Source organism: Bos indicus, chromosome 10 (genome assembly GCF_029378745.1).
Source record: "Bos indicus isolate NIAB-ARS_2022 breed Sahiwal x Tharparkar chromosome 10, NIAB-ARS_B.indTharparkar_mat_pri_1.0, whole genome shotgun sequence".
NCBI lineage: Eukaryota > Metazoa > Chordata > Mammalia > Artiodactyla > Bovidae > Bos > Bos indicus.
Window position 1 is genome coordinate 27,104,951 of NC_091769.1, and position 21,913 is coordinate 27,126,863.

The following is a 21,913-nucleotide window of genomic DNA, read 5'->3' on the forward strand; positions in this document are numbered from 1 at the left end:
TTTTCTGTATGCCTTAAGCACTTCTGTATGTAACCTGTAAAACAATTTATACAATTGTAAAATACACTTACTACCATTATCTGTATGGGACATTTTATTCCTAATTCTTAACTATAATTGCAAGGGCAAAGAGGTATCTGGGGCTTTTTAAGGCAAAAGTATTAAGGATGATAAAAGTTTTAGTAATTTAAAAATTTTTCAACTCTTTAGCACAAAATGTGTATGCTAGTCATTCGTGTCTGATTCTTTTCACCCCATAAACTGTAGCCCACCAGGCTCCTCTGTCTATGGAATTCTCCAAGCAAGAATACTGAAGTGGATAGCCATTCCCTTCTCCAGGGGATCTTCCTGATCCAGGAATTGAATCCAGGTCTCCTGCACTGTAGGTGGATTCTTTACCATCTGAGCCATCACATAGGACAAAGTATTTTCCTATGTAAAATACTTTGGATTGTATTGTATTCTATCCAATACATAGGACAAAGTATTTCTCTGTATAGTTTGATGTATTCCTTACTGGCAAGTGAAGCTGAACTTCTTTATGCAGGTCAAAGATTAGGATTCAAACTCTTCCAAAGTAAATTTACAAGCGTAGGTTGTTGGTGAGCCAGGGAGTCAATGTATATGTTGTTCTCAGTCACTAAAAGTAATTTCATTTTTAATTGCACTGAAACTTCCAACCTAATTTAGAAACTAGAAACTGAGTCATTCTTACTTGACTAAATAGAATGTTATTCTTGTAAAGTTGGTCTGTATATATTATATTAAAAGGCTCATAGGAATTTTAGACGTCAAATCTAAAATGCTAACTCCTTGCTTGTATCTTTAGCCTCAAAAATTAATTTATCCATTTAATAAAGTGTTTTCATACCAAAGAGAATTTCTGATGTGGGAGTGGGCAGTGTGAGATCAGAGAGAGAGAGACTGAGAGAGAGGGACAGGATGATTATGAAGGAAAACAATTGGGAGAAAGGAACTGTAGGTCTAAGCATAATAGAAAATCAAATGGGAGTCAATAATGTGGTAAGAAAAAATATCCATGAACTATACTCAAGAAATATTAATATTTTCCTCTGCTATATTTAACATCACTTGGTGGCTCAGATGGTAAAGCATCCGTCTACAATGAGGGAGATCCAGGTTCGATCCCTGGGTCGAGAAGATCCCCTGGAGAAGGAAATGGCAATCCACTCCAGTACTATTGCCTGGAAAATCCCATGGACAGAGGAGCCTGGTAGGCTATAGTCCATGGGGTCGCAAAGAGTCGGACACGACTGAGGGACTTCAATTTCACTTTCACTTTCTTTCACTTTCAAATGTTTTCAGAAGGCTGTTCCTGTTAGGCTTTACTCGCTTACAGTGGTTTATAACATTTATTTTTGTAGAGAACCAGAGCCACTCAACCAGTTCTGCCTGGATCTCCATGGAAGTAGTCAACAATGTTTCCGAGTTTATATTTTTAGGACTTTCCCAAGATCCTGGAATGCAGCTGATACTCTTTGCTCTATTCCTCCTCTTCTATATGGTGATCCTGGGGGGAAACCTGCTCATTTTGCTCATGGTTTTTTCTGATCCCCGGCTTCATACACCCATGTATTTCTTCCTCAGTAACTTGTCCTTTGTGGACATTGCCTATTCCTCAGCCACAGCACCCAAGATGATTGCAGACTTTGTTTCTGAGAAAAAGATTATTTCCTACTGGGGCTGTGTAACTCAGATGTTTACCTTCCACTTTTTTGGTTGTACTGAGATTTTTGTTTTGACTGTCATGGCTTTTGACCGTTATGCTGCCATCTGCCAACCGCTCCGTTATGCCAACATCATGAGTACCACTGCTTGCACCCTGCTGGCATCACTGTCCTGGCTGGGAGCCCTGGCTCACTCCTTTGTTCAGACCCTCCTGACCTTTCAGTTACCCTTCTGCAGCTCTCAGATCATTGACCACTACTTTTGCGATGTCCACCCAGTTCTAAAACTTGCCTGCGCTGACACAACCCTAGCAAACATGTTGGTGATTGCCAATAGTGGTCTCATCTCCCTGGGGTGTTTCCTCATTCTTCTGGCCTCCTACACAGTCATTTTAGTCAGTCTTCGGAAGCAGTCTGCTGAGGGCCGGCGCAAGGCTCTCTCTACCTGTGGATCTCACTTCACTGTAGTAACTTCCTTCTTTGTCCCTTGTATCTTTATTTACCTCCGTCCATCCACCACTTTCCCACTGGATAAGGCTGTGTCTGTGTTCTATACTACCATCACCCCGATGCTAAACCCACTCATCTACACTCTGAGGAATAAGGATGTAAAGAATGCCATGAATCGGGTGTGGAATCACAAAGTCTCCTTGAAGGAAAAGCAGAAGGCATAGTTTGTTAGAATTACAAAATCAGAATTAGTTGATACCTTCCAAGGCCCTTAACTTATTAATAATTTTAAGGAATAGTCTCTAACATTCAACTATGTCATAGTTCTCTTTTAAAAGGGAATAATTTGAGGCTATTTTATCTTTCTGCTTCTAGGTGAGCAAAACAAACCTTTCCATACTGGCTAGGCTTATCCTCGCTTATTTCTAGAGTGGAAGAGTAAACACTTCTGCTCATATCTCATTTAATACGTTAGATCCCTTCAGTTCAAATCCAACAGTCTTAAGATATAATTCAATAGTTTAGAATGGAGTTACAAGAAAAAGTTATCTCTGAGGAACTGGATAATTTCTCTTTAAAAAAGTCCATCTTCCTAGGAGCTGCCTTCCTATCCCCTTCTCTCTCTCCCTCCTCCTTCCCTGCTGTTTTCCCTTCCCTCCTGCCTTCCTTTATCTGATCCTCCTTTGTTTCCCCAAATCAGGCAGTAAACCTCTCATGTGGAGGTAGGACAACCTTACTGCCAGAGATGGGAATCCAGGTGAGAAACCTGTGTAAACAAACCTGATTACTATAATTGAGTATCCCAAGTCCAGACTAGATTTAGATATTTCACTAATTAAACACCCAGAGCCTATATATATATACATGTATTTGTCCTGTTAATTCCTCATGAATGTGTTTCTTTGTTCAAAAAGTATAAAAGATGCTGGCCTTGGCCACTTTTTTCGGTCCCATTTCTATGAGACCTCCATGTGCATGAATTAAAATGTTTCTTTTTCTCCTGTTAATCTGTCTTGTGTCAATTTTATTATTAGTCCAGCCACAAGAATTTAAGACGGTAGAAGGGTAAAGGGGGAAATATCCCCCTTTCTGACAATTTGTCATTGAGTTGCTAAGTCATGTCTGACTCTTTGCAACCCCATGGGCTGTCCCTCACAATATTTAGGATTAAATTTAACCATGAAAGATCTGTACACTGCAAAGTGTATGACATTAGTGAAAGATATTGAAGAAGATACAATTAAATGGAAAAATAATTCCATATTCATAGATCAGAAGACTAAAATGTCTTAACCATATTGTTAAGATGTCCATATTACCCAAAGTAATCTACAGATTCAACACAATCCCTATCAAAATTCCAGTGGCATTTTTTTTTTTTTTTTACAGAAATACAAAACACAAGTCTAAAATGCTTTTGGAATCTTGAGAGAGAGTAAATAGTTAAAAAACCTCCAGAAAGAAGAAACTGGCAGCCTCATACTTCCTGATTGCAAACTATATACCAAACTATGGTAATCAAAATTATATGATATTGATACAGAAACAGATCAATGGAATAGAACAGAAAGCCCAGAAACAAACCTGTGTATATATGATTAATGGATTTTTGAAAAAGCACCAAGAATATGCAATGAAAAAAGAATAGTGTCTTCAGTTAATGGTGCTGGGAAAAGCTGGATAATCCACATTCAAAAGAATGAAATTGGGCCCCTATTTTATAAAACTTAGAGTTTAGTATTTAAGCTCTTAGGTGAAACTACCAATGGTGCACTGTATTGTCAGTATTAGGGGTTCTGGAGTCAAGGGGAATTACACTTTTAGTTGTGAAATTGTGGTTTATAATGGAAAATATATATTTGGTCTTTGTCTTCACTTCTGACACAGAGCTCCTAAAACCCTTGGAATTTCCTGGTAATGAAAGCTATAAAAGTATTTTTGTTATGCTAATGAAATGTGATGATATAATATTTAATGAGCTGACTTTTGGAAAGCACCCATGGACAGGATGGGGCTGATTGGCAGGAGAACTAACCTTATGATGAAAGAGCTGGAACTTTCATGTCTTACTCCTTGGCCTCGGATAGGGGAGAGGTCTGGAGGCTGACTCAATCAACAATGGTCAATTATTTAATAAATCATGACTATGTAATGAAGCCTCCATAAAAGCCCAAAAGGATTAGGTTCAGAGAGCTTATAGGTTGGTGAACATGCAGCGGTGCTGGTAGAGGGGCTCTCTGTAGAGGGCATGAAAACTCTGCTTCCTTTCCCCCTAGCCTATCATATGTATCTCTCCTATCTGGTTGCTCCTAAGTTATAACTTTTATAATAAACCATAAACCAGTGTCAGTAAAGTCAGTGTTTTTGAGTACTGTGGGTCACTCCAGCAAATTAACTGAAACCAGGGAGGGGGTCAAGGGAACCTTTAATTTCTTGCTGGTTGGTAGAAGCACAGGTTACACTCAATTGACATCTGAGCTGTGTGTGTGTGGGAAGATCAGCCTTGTTAAGACAAAACCCTTAACCTGTGGGATATGCCTTCTCAGGGTAAATAGTGTCTGAACTGAGTTAAATTGTAGGGACACTCAGCTGGTTTTCAGAGCACTGTGTGTTGAATGTGTAGGGGTGAACCTCCTCCACACACAAATATCAGAATTTGGTGGTCAGGACACCAAAAGAATAATGCTGTATGTTGTCACCTTCCTTCCAATTAGATTTTATGTCCTTGAATAATAAAATCAGGTGTGTGTGCATGCTCAGTTGTGTCCAACTCTTTGTGACCCCATAGACTGCAGCTGGCCACTCTCCTCTGTCCTTGGAATTTTTCAGGCAAGAATACTGAGTGGGTTGCCATTTCTTACTCCAGGGGATTTTCCTGACCCAGGAATAGAACCCTCAGTCTCCTGAGTCTCCAACTTTGAGGGCAGATTCTTTTACAGCTGAGCCACCAGGGAAGCCTAATAAAATTAGAAGCATAAGCTAAACCTCAGTGTATGTATGTATGGTGCTGCTGCTAAGTCGCTTCAGTCGTGTCCGACTCTGTGCGACCCCATGGACTGCAGCCCACCAGGCCCCTCCGTCCATGAGATTTTCCAGGCAAGAGTACTGGAGTGGGGTGCCATTGCCTCATGTATGGTATGTTTACTTAAACTTTAGCCCACCTGAAATGTTTGTAGTTTCTCAACACATTTTTAAAAATTTTGAGCTTGTCTTTTCTTTAGTGTTTTAAAGTGCTTCTTTAACTTAATATAACTCTTTTTAAATTTATGTAGGTATAAGGTATAAAGGGCTTCCCGTGTGACACAGCAGTAGAGAATTTGCCTGCAATGCAGGAGGCTCAGGTTCCATCCCCGGGTGGGGAAGATCCCCTGGAGCGGGGCATGGCAGCCTACTGCAGTATTCTTGCCTGGAGAATTCCATGGACAGAGAAACCTGGTGGGCTACAATCCATAGGGTCACAGAGTTGGACACGACTAAATCGACTGAGCAGGGACACATAAGGCACAAAATCTAATTTTACTTTTTCAAAAGTGGTCAGAAAGTTGTTTCAACACAACTTATTAAATTATTTGTCATCTCCAACTTAATTTGAGACCAAAATCTATGGTGCTGACTACTGAATTTTATTATTTCTCAGATAGATTACTGTATTTATTCTTTTAATAGTTCTTTCTACTTGGATGACAATGCCCCATGATAGTTTATTTTTGGCATTACAAAACATCTTGATTTTTTTTTAGCATATTTCTTTTCAGATTTGAAATAATTCTTTTAGTATCCCCAAAATATGTTCAGTATGCTTTGTACTAAGTTTATTAAGGAAAATTATTGTTTTTCAGTATTACTTTTGTCTACTCAAGACTATGTTATTTCTTTCTATTTATTCAAATTATTCATGTATTCCAGCAGAAATTGTCATTTAGTCATATAAGTCCTTTGTGCTTTTTAAATTGGGCGTTAATTTTGTTCATTAATTTTCATGCTAAAGTTGGCTAAAATATTGCAAATTTTAGAGTCTGCAAATATAATTAGAAATGAAAATGGATATCTACTCTCATGTTTGTCAGTCAAATTTGTATGAATATTTAGCCAAAGCAATAACATAAAAGATACTATTTGTAAAAGCGGGAATTAAATTATTTGTATAATGATGTAAACCTAAAGCTTTCTTTTTAATAAAAAAATTGTTTAGAGCATTTTTCTACATGTGTTGTCTTTTGTTTAAACTTTCACACTTTTCCTTTCCATTGTTTCTAATTGCTTTTCTATTAATCTCATACTACTTATTTTATTTTAATTCAATCTCAAATAAGGACTTAAGTACTTAGACTCTATATCCTGCTTGGATGTCTCTATAATCTTCGCAAAAATATACCTGAAGAACAAATTTTAGCAACTAGTCCAGTTTCCAGGGACTGACATGATTTAAATTTGCACACTCCTACTTTGTTATTGATCTGTCTTTCTCTTACTTTAACTGCTGAACTCATTGCTAAGCAAATCTGACACAAGAAAGATGAATCTTCCAGCCTGCCTTCCTGTCACAATCCTTCCTCCCTCAACTTGCATTTATGGCACCATACCTGTACAGACTAGGTATGATCGACCTCTGCTGCTGCTGCTGCTAATCGCTTCAGTCGTATCCTACTCTGTGCGACTCCATAGATGGCAGCCCACCTGGCTCCCCCGTCCCTGGGATTCTCCAGGCAAGAACACTGGAATAGGTTGCCATTTCCTTCTCCAGTGCATGAAAGTGAAAAGTGACAGTGAAGTCACTCAGTCGAGTCCGACTCTTAGCGACCCCATGGACTGCAGCCTACCACGCTCCTCTGCCTATGGGATTTTCCAGGCAAGAGTACTGGAGTGGGGTGCCATTGCCTTCTCCAGATCTACCTCGAACTTTTCCTAATTTGTCACTAGAATTACATCGTTGTGACTGTTTTTCCTTCAAAGAACATTTGGAAGGGAAAGAGGATGGTGATTCAGGTTCTCTGGTCTAGGGCAACTGCCATGAACTCTTCAACTGGTCTCTATTTCATGAAGCAGTCCTAGGGCATGCCACATGCTAAAATTTAGGTAGATTTTTAATACAGTCAATTTGGCAGTGTTTTCTTGTTAACCAATGTTTATTCTCACTTGAATTTGGAATACATTATCTATTAGTCTTATTGACACTCTCATTATTTCTTTTGTTTTTTCATTGTCATGGTTACAATTTATGCCTCTAATATGCACCAGACTCTGTGCTGGACTGGTCACATATGGCTTTTCAATTTTACTTCATAGCAATTTTATACGTTCTTAGCATCTCTAGTTCCCAGATAAGAAAAATTAAGTTCTAAGAGATAGTAACTTGCCCAATGAAATGGAGTTAGGAAGTCTTCCAAAAAAAAAAAAAAAGATGGTAAGAAGCATGTTATTTTTTCTACTATTTTAGTGGTCATTTATTTTTGTCAAAATTTATAGGTAACCTGACACTTGTATTATTTCGTATCTTCATGTACCTTTACTAAAAACTTGGAAGAAAGTGAAGTGGTTTTCAACTATTTAAAACAAAGTTTTTGAAAATTTCTGTGTTTAACCTCGGACATGACTGAGCGACTTCACTTTCACTTTTCACTTTCATGCACTGGAGAAGGAAATGGCAACCCACTCCAGTGTTCTTGCCTGGAGAATCCCAGGGATGGGGGAGCCTGGTGGGCTGCCCTCTACCGGGTCGCACAGAGTCGGACACGACTGAAGTGGGACTTAACAGCAATAATGGTTTGGACAGGTCCCTGTTTTCCTAATGATCCAGTATCTCTAAGTGATATAGTTCTATAGGATAGGAAAATTAGAAATGAATGTCATGCTCTAGAAGGCATATCACACATTTTCCACCTCTGATCCTTAGCCATTTCACTTGGTATGGGCAATTCAGAAGTTGTGTTTCCATGCTCTTTGGGTGAAATACACATTAACTTTTAAATTATTCCCTCAGGGTTTTGATTCCTAGCTGGCTGGCCCTGGCCTCCTGAGAATCAGTTTTCTTAGTCACAAGCTGCAGTGATAGTTAGCTCATTGATACATCAGGGAAGGAACTGACATACACCAAAATATAGAAGACAAAGCTTTCTGTTGTGGATGGGGAAAGAGGCACCTTCTCCCCCGTCTGTAGTTCCTGACTACACCAAGACTGGCACCTCTGATTGGTAGGTAGAAAAATGGTGCTGGAATAATTGCATAAACCACTATATTTTTGAGACACTGGGGTGAATATATTGGCGGGGATGATTAAGTAAAATACTCAGAGAACAGTGGTAAGAAGCAGAAAGCCTCAGGTAATGAAATATCTTAGGGAAAACATGGTGGTCATATAGACCAGATCTTAAGCATGGACTTGGACAAACAATGTCTTTTGCTTGATTTCCATAACTAAAGGCTCAGTGGGGCACTGAGAAGACACTTTGGTCATCTCCGACCTACAGGATCAACCATTCTTACTCTCAGAGAAGATTCTCGGAGATGAATTCTTTTGAGATTCTTAATCTCAAAAGAAGACTCCAGGAAACAAAGCCAGGAATCATGAAGCAGAATCAAAAAAACACCAAATGAGTTAATAAAACAATTAGATTTGGAAGTATTTGACAATTTTTCTTAATAAGTCATTGATGTATTCACTTAAAATTGATTTAATCATTCATTTATTTATTCAATAAACATTTATTAAAGACCTTAGTGTGCTAGGAGTAATCTAAAGTACTAGAGAGATGTATAATGAGACATGCTTCATGACCTTAAGAGATCAGAGTTTCTGTTTACTTTGGCCAAAATACAAGTTGAAAATTACAATGCAATGGATAAATTGTTATTGGAGATGTGAACAGAGTACTCCTATAGAAGCCCAAATTTCTATGGCGCTTGTTAGAAATTATTCATGCAAACTTCCAGGTGTTTTGGAAAGAAGGCCTTCTGAGAATAGCTGGCAGATTTAGTAGTAGTGATGTATCAACAGTCACATAGGACTGTAGTCTCGGGGAAAGCAGGAGGAGATGGTAGCATCTAGAAATCAGATGTTCTTGTCCTCCTCTCTAAGCTATTTCCTAGACTTGATCTTAGTCTTCCAGGCCCAAGGATGGTAGCTGGGAATAGAGAGGTATAAACAGATATTAAGGATAATACTTTGGGAATCATATATTAGGAGGATAATTTCTCTATTGAACTTGATATTTTGCTAGGGAAATATAACAATGACAGCAACAGCAATAATGATAATAATTTAAGAAAGTGTGAGCTATTTGCCTGACATTTTTCTGAGTTTTGTATACATTAGCTCATTAATCCCTACAATAATACCTATGCACAAGATATGTTTATTATCTCCATTGCACCATTGGGCATTTCAGGCAGAGTGAAGTGAGTCATTCAGGATCACAGGAGCTACAGGAGCTAGTAAGTGGTCAGCTGTGTTTCAAACCAGGGCACTGATGCTCCGTATCTAAATCCATTATACGAGAAATGCTCAAGCAGCAAATAATCCTCAAAACACTCATACTGAGATCAGCCATTCACTGATTCTAAGGCTTTTTTCTTCCCTAGTTTACTGTGGGCAACAGAGTATATAGGAAATTGAGAGAAGTACATCTTGGTATTTTCTGCTACTGGTTTAAGTATGAGACTCAGGGCGCTTGGTCTCCACATACCCATCTATATGGGGAAAATTTTTCATATACTACCTCTTCACTATCTTATAGAAGAGGATAGTTGAGCTTGATATCTGGGAAGTAGGAGAAATCAATTCAAATTTCTTTTATATGTGGACATGTGCAGAAAGATTACATTACTGTCCCTCCAAAGTGCCAACCACAAAAAGTTGTTAATTAACTTTTCTGGGACCTTTACTTTCAATCTACTTTTATTTTCAGAGAATCTTACGATTATAGAGCTAGAAGATTTCTTAAAATTCTACTGTTAAAATCCATTATGTTGTTAGGAAGAATCTGGCATAGTGGGAAGTCAATGACCTTTCCAACATCACACAGATTTTGGTGGCTGATCTCTAATGAGAAGCCAAGTCTCTCAATTATTGCTCAGTGCTCTTTACAGCTGCTTTTCAAACTGGAGTGAGTGTTAAGAGATCCTCTTTTACACTTTTGTATAAGAGGCTCTAGGTTATGGCAAAAACCAACACAATATTGTAAAGCAATTTTCCTCCGATTAAAAAAAAATAAATTAAAAAAAGATCCCACACTTTCTAAAATGTGATTCTTTGTGAAGATTTTGGAGAATTAAAAAAAAATATTGAGCTTGTATGCAGCATTAGAAGAGTTATAAAGATAAAAGCCTTTAAATAATGACTTGATTCCTCATTCCATTGTTATAAAAATGTATTTTTTGAATGTTGTGCTCTAACACATATCTTACTCAGGTGGAATACTCTCTAAAAATAAACATCCTATATCTTTAAAGTTTCTAAATATCTAGTACCTTCCTGCTGTACCTACCTTCAGGCCCTCCGCAAACCCTAGTCTCCATTTCTGTGTTTTCTTTGCTCTTCTTGCCCATGGCTCAGTAAAGTGAAAGCTCTGTTCCACAACCTGTACCATATTCCCCTAATTAGCAAGTTTGAGAGGCTTTAAAGTACCTTTTTTCTCTATAAAATGGTTTTCAATTAATCATAACTTGAAATTTTATAAATAGTTTTCTTTTTTAAAATTGTTTTGTTTCCTTTAAATTAACATTCCACTGGTGGCAATGTAAGCCATAAAGATGAGCTATTTTCATCTGCAGAAGAAATACAGGATAATAACTTCCTCTTTCTTTTACAGCTTCCTTTCTTCTCATCAATATAACCTTTCCTTCTCTTCCATTTCACCCATTTCTCAGTGACAGCATAATCCTTCTACTCAATGCTATTGAAGTACAATCTGAAAGCATTTCTTTCAGTTGTGAGTTTTTTGCTTTTGGTTATCAAGATGGGCTAGGATAGGTGACTTTTACTCACAGAGATACTACTTTCTTCATTAATATCCTCATTTAAGCAAAGAGAATGGACAATAGTTGTAGATGATAGCTAATTTCTTTTAAGCCTCTAGTATGAGTGTAACTTAGTTATTTAATCTTTTGCTATTTCAAGATCTATGTGAAAGCCTCCCTAAGTTACTTAAATTGACAAGACAGCTATTCTCCATGTGGCCATAGAGAGCTTGGCTAGGTACATGAATGAACATTATATTGTTAGTAACAAAGAAATTCTTCACAGATTATTGTTTTTCCCCAAAGCATTTGCTCCCTTGAGGAGAGTTCACAGTTCACCCACTGATAGGGAGGGCCTCTGTACCCCTAGGTATCTCCAAAGTTATCCTCCAGATACTTCATCCCTGCAGAGTAAACACAGAATGGAAATTCAAAAGATACTGTTAAAGGAGCAGCAGACTTTTTAAAGATTCTACAGATAAGATTATGCAATATTTTTTTTTGTCTTTGTCTGGCCTATGTTCTTTAGCATAACATCCTCTAGTTTCATCCTTTTTTTTTTTTTTTGCAAAATAAATGGTAGGATCTCCTTTTTTAACACTGAATAATAAGTGTGTATAGATGTATATGCATAAATCATAATCTCTTTATCCATTTAAAAATAGTATGGTAGTTATCAGAGGTAGGGAGATGGGGGAAATAGGGAGATACTGGTCAAAATGTACAAAGTTGCAGTTATGTAGAATGAATAAACAAGTCTAAAGATCCAATGTACAAGATGATTATAGTTAATACTGCTATATTGGGGTATTGGAAATTTGCTAACATAATAGATTTCAGGTGCTCCCATCATAGGAAAAAATGCTAACTATGTGGAAGTGATTATGTATTTAATAGCTTGAAAGTAGTTATCATTTCACAGTGTATATGTATATCAAATCATCATGTAGGACACCTTAATGTATCAAATTTTTATCTTTAAAAAAAGCCCCTCCCCCCACCCAAACCCCCCAGAAAAAACAAGCAGGCTTGCATCCAGAAGCTTAGGAGGTATAGGTGGGTGAACGCAGAATGAAATAAAACCCTCTTGATCAACTGCTCTGAGTAAGAACTTATCGGCTTGGAATCATTAACCCCTCTTAAATGGTGGCTTTAGGAAGAAATGTCCTGACTCAATCTCCATGGATTACCCTAAGAATTTCCCTTCAAGAATTCCCCACAAACATAATTCCTTGTTCTGGATTTTATTGGCACAATCCCAAGATTTTTTAGAGCGTGACACAACACTTCTAAGTATTTTTGGCAGACAGTCAAATTTTATTAAGAACCTAGAATGTGCTAGATGAATCTCATTTCAGACATAAAAGACATAAAGATACATTTTTTTAAAAAAAGTTTGTCATTATGGTGCTCACATTCCAGCTGACTTTGGTGGTGTGGCAATAACATACAATTGAACATTAAATCCTGCCAGTTGCCTATCCTAAATATTTTCTGAAGAGGCAATTCATTTCTCTAAATAGCTGTTGAAGATTAAAGTTAAAGATTAAATCACAACGTTTTTCCTGTATGTAATTCCACTTCAATTTACTCACATAGCAATCAGCCATTCTCTAGATTTTACTCTAAAATATACTGGAAGCTGCTCAAATCCAATTCCTTAACAAGGACCCAAATGCTTGGTCTTTGTCTAGTCTATTCTGTTTGTTCTTCGATCAGTCACAGGTCTTCTAGAGTCCATAGAAACTCTCTTTTTTGCCACATTCTTTATATGTGTTGTTCTATATTCCTAAAATACTTTTCTCCTGAATATCAAATTTAATTGAAATGCCACCAATTCAAAGAATCTTTCCTAAAGAAAGCCACCACTACACCTTACCACATGCCACCATCATTTATTTAACCACAATTCCCCTTTTTATTTACTTTTTCTATCAATAGTGATATTTATTTTATTTCTTTCATTTACTCATTGTTCACTAATTTATCTGTATATATTTCTAAAATGGAAGCTCAATGAGGCAGAAAGTCTCCTTTGTTCACTGTTGTCTTCTCATTTGTTAACAAGTAGTCAGATCAGATCAGTCGCTCAGTCGTGTCCGACTCTTTGCGACCCCATGAATCGCAGCACGCCAGGTCTCTCTGTCCACCACCAACTCCCAGAGTTCACTGAGACTCACGTCCATCTAGTCAGTGATGCCACCCAGCCATCTCATCCTCTGTCGTCCCCTTCTCCTCCTGCCCCCAATCCCTCCCAGCATCAGAGTCTTTTCCAATGAGTCAACTCTTCGCATGAGGTGGCCAAAGTACTGGAGTTGCAGCCTCAGCATCATTCAGTATTCCCTAAATATTTGTTGGGTAAACAAGTGAACACTTTATAGAAATGACAGAAGTTACACATTTTGAGACAGAGCTTTCAATGTCATGTGTGAAGTTTTGCTTTGATACACATTAAATCACAAATGTGGGCTTCCCTGATGGCTCAGGAGGTAAAGAATCCACTAGTAATGCAGGAGATGCAGGAGATGCAGGAGACATGGGTTTGATCCCTGAGTTGGGATGCTCCCCTGCAGGAGGGCACGGAAACCCACTCCAGTATTCTTGCCTGGAGAATCCCATGGACAGAGGAGCCTGGCGGGTACAGTCCATAGGGTCACAAAGCGGGACACAACAGTACCGACTGAGCACACAGCACAAATCACAAATACAGACCAGGGTCAGAATTGTTGTGGGTTTTATAATATTCAGGCCATGGCCATGTTCATGTAGGGTATATATATATATATATATATATACACACACACATATATATATATGTTGGTTTGTCCTTGATAGAGTGCTGCATTTGTGTATGTGTTTTATGAGTAGCAGCTGAGTGCTGGCTTGGGGAGTAGGGAGTTTGGTAACTTGCTGGTTGTAAGTAGTGGAGGAGATAGGCATTCACCAAGGATGAAGGAAGGATGAAATGTTTTGTTATTTTTTTTTCCCCAAGGAATAAGTCAGGTAAGTTATCTTCATGAGGTGTATATTATTAGTTTCTAATTTTATGTCATATATCCGACATTGAGGTACAAAAATAAATCTCTTTAACATTATTTTTTTCTGGTGAAATAATCCTTTCTATTTCATAACACCTGACGTATGTTTGCCTTTCCAGTACGTCAACACACATTCACCCAGATTCTTTCTAGATTAGTGCCATTTTCTCTTCTTTTTGATGGGATAGGTACAGAATATGACAGAGGAGGAAAGTGTGACCTGTGTGACAATAATCAGAATTATCATATCAGTGTCCCCTTGAAGACTAAAAATACTTAGTGTCTTGTAATAGTATTTACTGCATTGAAATATTCATTTACTTTTAGTAACAAGAAGGCAGTTATTTTATGAAGAGCAAACAATCATTCCACATGTTTGAAAATGGTGTAACATAATAGCAAAATATCCAAGTAAACTAAGTAATCATAAGGTTCTGGATGCTTTTGATAGAGACACTTTTGATTGTTGGAAACTCATAGCTGACTTATCAGTGAGTGCAAATGAATAGCATGCTGTGAATTTACAATTATTTATTTTTTCTCTGCTTTTAGTATGGAGGCTATGGGGCACCTTTTCCAAGTAAGTACAGTAACACTGTAACACTGTGGCTTTCAAAAATCCTAGGAAATATGTCTTTCTGAATAACCATTCTTTTAAGAAAGTTGAGGATTGAAAACTGGCAGCAGCATCTATCTTTCTTTTGATTAAAATATTTCTAAACTGAATTTTAAATGTTCCTATCTTATTTAACATGATTACTTAACTCACTGAGGACCCGTACTGCGCTATTCATGAATGTCAGAATATTTCCCCTTTGCTAAATACTGAATAATTCCACTGACCTTCCTTGGCGTTTTTGTTTTTCTGCCTCTTGTGTCAAATTCCTTGCAAACACTGTTTTTTGAGGGAATGTGGGGAGAGAGGTGTTCACTTGTAATGAACCATCCCTTCATTATAATAAAATGCTTTTATAACGCATTTGGAAGTCTGTGTTTGTTAAAATTATGCACGAGTTGAGATTGTAGGTTCCATGGTAGAAACATTGAATTTCTTTGGTTAATATTATACACAAGCTTTAGTGCACAGACACTGTGGTATCTATTTGGTTTTCTAGAACCCTAACCTTTGTGTGTATGTATTTCCTGAGGACAGGCAATACTATAAAACAGCACATCAGTAGAATAGAAGCAACTCTTTGGCATTGGTTGTTGTTCACAAGAAATTGTTACTTTGGTGTGGCAGTTTTTACATTACTTAAAAGAGGAAGCATATTTGGTAAAGTAAATGATTGTCTTAGTTTTATTTGGTGGTTTTGTTAGATCTAATAGAAACAGGTTCAACATTAGGCCTTAAGAAAAATTTTATCAATAATCTTATTCCCACTGCCAGCTTGAAATGACAGAATGGGTCGGCTTGGGTGGCAAGCATATCCATTGCTTAATTACTTCATCTTCTTCTTAACTACCTGAAATGGGGTAAAATGCATGGCCAATGGAGTAATCTGCATAAAGAATTTTTATATAGGGCCCTGTATCATTGTATTTTGTGGTTGTTTATATATAACCAAGGGTTAAGTTCTCTAAGTTTTGGTTAAAGGAAAAAAATATCCATTCATTAAACTTGAAGCTCTGGCATCTCTTTGATGGTTTATAACTAAAATATCATCAGATCAGCACACCCAATATTAGACTATAAGCCCAAGTTTTCAAATTGATTGGATTTCACATCATCATTAACAGCAACAACAACCACAAAAATCTAGAAAGAACAGGTTGCATCTTTTATTACCAGTCTAAAATTTGGCTAAACTTGGAAGCAGCTGCACATATCACTTACTATAGTAGATGTTTAGGGGAAGGATTAGTGCATTTCTGAGTTTCATAAAAAATAGAAATAATACTAAGAAGTTGATATTTTGGTGTCAGATATATGACATATTTCGTATGGTTTCAATGTTTCCAATTTTCAGATCATCACTTACTCTTTCCTTATCTTGGTATATACAATACAAAATCAGGCAACCAAACTTATGCTAGTACAATCTCTTAATGGCAGACCAGATTTGATGATTTTGAAAGTGTTGATGTAACTCCAGCTAAATGCTATTTGGAGTAATAACAATTTCTTTATTTTTCATAGCCATATTATGAAAAAAAGTGAAGAAATGGAAACTGCAAATTACACCAGGGTGACAGAATTTGTTCTCACTGGCCTATCCCAGGCTCGGGAGGTGCAACTTGTACTATTTGTTATATTTCTGTCCTTCTACTTGTTCATTATTCCAGTAAATATTCTTATTATTTGCACCATCAGGCTTGACCCACATCTGACTTCACCTATGTATTTCCTGTTGGCTAATCTGGCTTTCCTTGACATTTGGTACTCTTCCATCACAGCCCCTAAAATGCTTGTAGACTTCTTTGTGGAAAGGAAGGTCATTTCCTTTGGTGGGTGCATTGCTCAGCTCTTCTTCTTGCACTTTGTTGGGGCCTCAGAGATGTTCCTGCTCACGGTGATGGCCTTTGACCGATATGCTGCTATCTGCCGCCCCCTCCACTATGCTACCATCATGAACCGACGTCTCTGCTGTATTCTGGTGGCTTTCTCCTGGATGGGGGGCTTCATTCACTCTACAATACAGGTAGCTCTCATTGTTCGACTTCCCTTCTGTGGGCCTAATGAGTTAGACAGTTACTTCTGTGACATCACACAGGTTGTCCGGATTGCCTGTGCCAACACCTTCCCGGAGGAGTTAGTGATGATCTTTAGCAGTGGTCTGATCTCTGTAGTGTGTTTCATTGCTCTTCTCACATCCTATGCCTTCCTTCTGGTGATGCTCAAGAAACACTCAGGTTCAGGGGAGAGTACCAGTCGGGCCATGTCCACCTGCTACTCCCACATCACTATTGTGGTACTAATGTTTGGGCCATCCATCTACATTTATGCTCGCCCATTTGACTCTTTTTCCCTAGATAAAGTGGTGTCTGTGTTCCATACTGTGATATTCCCTCTACTTAATCCCATCATCTACACACTGCGAAACAAGGAAGTAAAAATGGCCATGAGGAAGCTAGTCAACCGATACATTTTATGCAAAGAGAAGTGAAAGATAAATGGCATTTTCTATAGTCCTTCTGAGGGTTTTTGTCCTAAAGAAAGAAGTATTTATAGTAGTATTGCTGCTTTCGCTACCTCCTTTTGTCTGAGGTCTTAAATCCCACTAGGTTTTCCCTCTAATTGGTGAAAAAACAAAGAAATTATGATGGAAATAAATTTACTCACACTCTCCCTGAAATTTCTGGCAGATCACTATCAGAATTTAAGATATAATAATGATCTGCTAAAACACACATTTTCACTAATTGTTGATTGAGGCTTTTCTGGAGAGGGTTTGGCTCTGAGGAGAATGTATGTTGAGAAATAATAAAACTAATAAGACCTGGGAGATGTGTCCACTATGAATACAAAGAAGTAAGTGGCTAGTATATGAATATGAGTAGTTTCAAGAGACTATGTTTTTATTTAGTTGCTAAGTCGTGTCCCACTCTTTTGTGACCCCAGGGACTGTATCCCGCCAGGCTCCTCTATCTATGGGATTTTCCAAGCAAGAATACTGGAGTGGGTTGCCATTTTCTTCTCCAAGTGACCTAATTAAATATTATTATCATGTTTCAGTCTTAGTCCAGTGGGATGATGTTTGGTAAACCATCTTCCTGGGATTGGAAAAATAGATTATTTACTCCTTTATTGTCTTCCTCTTTCCAGAATGGAAAGCGAGGATTTATTCATATAAGCCATTTCAACTCATGCCAGGTGGTAACCACTCAACAGTATTGGTGACAGGAATCAAGATTTTGTCACACGTTGGAAACAAATTTTATAAATTCATAGCTGAGTGTAGTTTGATTACTGTGTGAGACTCCTCTCTCAGAGGAAGTTGCTAGTCAGCTAGTAGTTTTTAAAGTCAGTCTCCTTACACCCTCCAATGTGAAAACAGACTTGGAGGAAAGGGATTCTAGGTTGATTGGAATTGGTAGACAACCAGCTGTGTGATTTTTTAAAAATCACCTCTTTTGTCAGTCTTCATGTCTTCTGTATTTGCTTATTTTGCCATTTATGTTAAAGTTAAATTAGTAGTGTGTTGCTTTTGTTAGCACTATAATTAAGAGTTCTTTACTATTAAATCACATTTTATGTTTCTTTTTAAGATATAAATGGAAGAGACCTATAATTTCTGTAATTTTCTTTAACTCTCTAGTGAGAATTCTTTAGTGAATTATTTGTTAGTGACCAATTAATTCCCTAATACTCAGAACCCAATTACTGACCATGCTACAGAATGTAAAAGATTGTAATGTTTGCATTTATGCAACTTTTAAAATTTAAATGAATTTTTCAATTTCAAAACTATGGATCATTTCATCCAAGGGCAAGAGCATTTTGGGAGCTTTGAGCTTTAGTCATATGCTTTTGATAACGTACTATGATTAGATTTTGAGGGAAGTAGGTTCTTGTCAGTATCAGGAATGAATGTGTGTAAATAAATGATTAAAATAATCCCAGGGTTATTCTTTATCTGGATTCTATTTATTGAGGGGGTAATCTGTGCCAGATCCAGTGCACCTCAGGCACATAGAAAGGAATAATGGTACTTAACATCCGTTCTTTGCTTTGGGAAGCTTTCCCTATGATGTCACAGTGGGGTTCCCAGCCCTCACATTTGTGCGGAAGCTTTCGCACACTAATAAGCAATTCCTGGACTGCAGGAGGGTGTCCAAGAATTTAGCTCAAATCTGACACTGTCTCCTTGGAAACAGAATCGATTCCATAGGTCAACTGCTCAGTTCCACAGGAACAATCTCCACTTGAGACGCCAGGTGCAAGCCCAGGTTGTCATCTGTGCTTCTGCCTGATTGGCTATAAATCAGAGGTTCCCACAATCCCTTTCTCAGGTTCAATTTGTTAGAACAGCTCACAGAACATGGGGAAACCTATTTACTCACCATTAACAACTTGCTACAAAGGATTTCAAAGGATATGCATCAACAGCCAGATGAAGAGATATATGGGGTAAAGTTCTTAACAAAGGAGCTTGGAGCCTGGTACAGGAGCATGTGGAGGTAGTCTGTTTCTGGGATATGGAAATTCTCCAAACAGGACCAAAGATCTATCCTTCAGGGTTTTTATGGAGGCTTCATTAATAAGCATGATTGGTTCATTAAAAAGCTATACTAACCAAGAGAGTATGGTATTGATGTGAAGACAGACTGATGGCCCAAAATAGAGTAGGCAGAAGCAGACTCACACAAATTGTAAACTGATTTTTGTCAAAGAAACATATACAATTCACCAAGAAAGGAAAGTTTTAAACAAATAACGCTAGAGCAACTGAATACACGTATGGAAAACAATGAACTTGGACATCAAGCTCACTGCACACACAAAATTAATTTGGAGTTGGATCATAGATCTAAATGTAGCAGTTAGAACTATAAAGCTCCTAGGAGAAAACATAGATGAGTGCTTTCTGTTTTTCATATTTGGGACAAGCAATGATTTCTTAAATAGCACAAAAGAAGCTGTAATCACGCAATTGATAAATTAAACCTTAAGAAATAAAAAATTACTGTTCATCAAAATATACCATTATGAAATTAATAAGAAAATAATACTCTGGGAGGGAAATTTGGAATTTCATAATAACTCCTAATCACTTTCCTTGTGAAAAACAAGTAAAAAGATTTAAATGGGGATTTCCCTGGTAGTCCAGTGGTTAGGACTCCTACTGAAGGGGGCCCCAGTTGAATCCCTGGTTGGGGCACTAAGATCCTGTAAGCCGCTAAGCACAACCCCTCACCCCAAAAAGATTGGAACAGACACTTCAGAAAAGAAATACACAAATGATCGTTATGTTCGTGAGAAAATGCACATCATTAGTCATCTGGGAAATGGCTCAAGACATGTGACCATGTGTTCAGACAGAGCACACTCTCACCACTCTGCAGAACAGGCATAAATTTGCCTCAGTAAAACTCAGAAGGCAACAAAAATGTAGTTTATCAAGTGCCCCCAGGTGTATATAACATCCTAGATACCAGACACTTTCATGTAAGTGACTAGGTTGCCCAGTGGATCAGAACTGTGAGATCCTGACAAAGGAAGCAATTGAAATACTGCGTTCTAAATTGGTTGATTTGCATATGAAAGGTGGCTTTGCAGGTGGGTTATTCGTTATCTGTATGAATGGGAGAACTCTGGGAGGCACAGACTCTCTGGGGCTGGCAGGGCCCAAGGCGTCCAAGCATCAGAAATACAAAAAATAAAAAGGCACAATTAACACACTACAGCAAACGTTGGTCAACTGATGAAGGAACTTAAACTCTCTCATATGTTGCTAGTTTACATCTACCTTAGGATCCGGAGATCCTACCCGTAAGTGGTTAGCCAAGAGAAATGGAAACTTGTGGACAAAATGATTTACATTAGAATGTTCGTGGAAATGCCCATAAATGAAGAAAAGTAATAAAACCTTTGGATTCTATACACACAATGGAACATTATTTGGTAATTAAAAGGAACAGCTGCAGATAATGCAACATGCATGAACATTAAAATCTTAATGCTGAGTTAAAAGCCAGATAAAAAAGAATACATGTCATGTGATTCCATTTTGATAAAACCTAAGGTAAAGCAAAACTAGTCTATGATGTTAGAAATTAGAAAGTGGTTGCTAACTATGGTAGTATTTGCAGAGGAGAATGACAAAGATCATAAAGAGATTTTCTGGAATGAATGAAGGAAACACTCTACATCTTGTTTGGAATAGTGGTTCCTTAAGTGCTAACAATTGACACAAATATTCAAGTCCAACACTTACTCGTGCATTTTCATGCTTATAAATTACATCTAAAGAAATATAATCAAGAACTTATTTTCATGCTTTCTTGTAAATGTGTGCAATTTTTGAAGGACACACAGAAATGAATATTAATTTTCTGCTGTGAGATGTGAGGACAAATGGACACAGGAGATTAAGATGGGAAGGAGATCTCCTCACTGTACAGATTATTTTTAAATAATTAATTTTAAAATGAATGAATGTATTATTTATTAACATTTCATGCAAAGATGGGCACAATAGAGGACAGAAGTGGTATGGACCCAACAGAAGCAGAAGATATTAAAAAGAGGTGGCAAGAATACACAGAAGATCTAGACAAAAAACATCTTCATGACCCAGATAACCACAAGGGTGTGATCACTCACCTAGAGCCAGACATCCTGGAATGCAAAGTCAAGTGGTCCTTAGGAAGCATCACTACGAACAAAGCTAGTGGAGGTGATGGAATTCCAGTTGAGCTACTTCAAATCCTAAAAGATGATGCTATGAAAGTGCTGTACTCAATATGCCGGCAAATTTGGAAAACTCAGCACTGGCCACAGAACTGGAAAAGGTCAGTTTTCATTCTAATCCCAAAGAAAGGCAATGGCAAAGAATGTTCAAACTGTCGCACAATTGTACTCATCTCACATGCCAGCAAAGTAATGCTCAAAATTCCTCAAGTCAGGCTTCAACAGTGTGTGAACCATGAACTTCCAGTTCAAGCTGGATTTAGAAAAGGCAGAGGAACCAGAGACTAAATTGCCAACATCCGCTGGATCATTGAAAAAGCAAGAGAGTTTCAGAAAAACATCTACTTCTGCTTTACTGACTATGCCAAAGCCTTTGACTGTGTGGATCACAACAAACTGTGGAAAATTTTCAAAGAGATGAGAATAAC

At 37.7% G+C, this 21,913-nt stretch overlaps 2 protein-coding genes across 2 annotated transcripts; both read left to right on the plus strand.

Moving 5' to 3' along the window:
• Positions 1 to 1,423: 1,423 nt before the first annotated feature.
• LOC109564291 (olfactory receptor 4S2-like) lies at positions 1,424 to 2,362 on the plus strand. Its single transcript, XM_019967782.2, has one exon. It carries the CDS (start codon positions 1,424 to 1,426, stop codon positions 2,360 to 2,362), a length of 939 nt encoding a protein of 312 aa, XP_019823341.2.
• A 13,934-nt stretch (positions 2,363 to 16,296) lies between these two features.
• Positions 16,297 to 17,333, plus strand: LOC109564499 (olfactory receptor 4M1). The gene has a single exon (XM_019967930.2). It carries the CDS (start codon positions 16,297 to 16,299, stop codon positions 17,236 to 17,238), a length of 942 nt encoding a protein of 313 aa, XP_019823489.2. The 3' UTR covers positions 17,239 to 17,333.
• Positions 17,334 to 21,913: the final 4,580 nt, after the last annotated feature.

Excerpts from the sequence above, each read along its gene's own strand:
- LOC109564291 (XM_019967782.2), top strand. The coding sequence starts at position 1,424 with ATGGAAGTAGTCAACAATGTTTCCGAGTTTATATTTTTAGGACTTTCC.
- LOC109564499 (XM_019967930.2), top strand. The coding sequence starts at position 16,297 with ATGGAAACTGCAAATTACACCAGGGTGACAGAATTTGTTCTCACTGGC.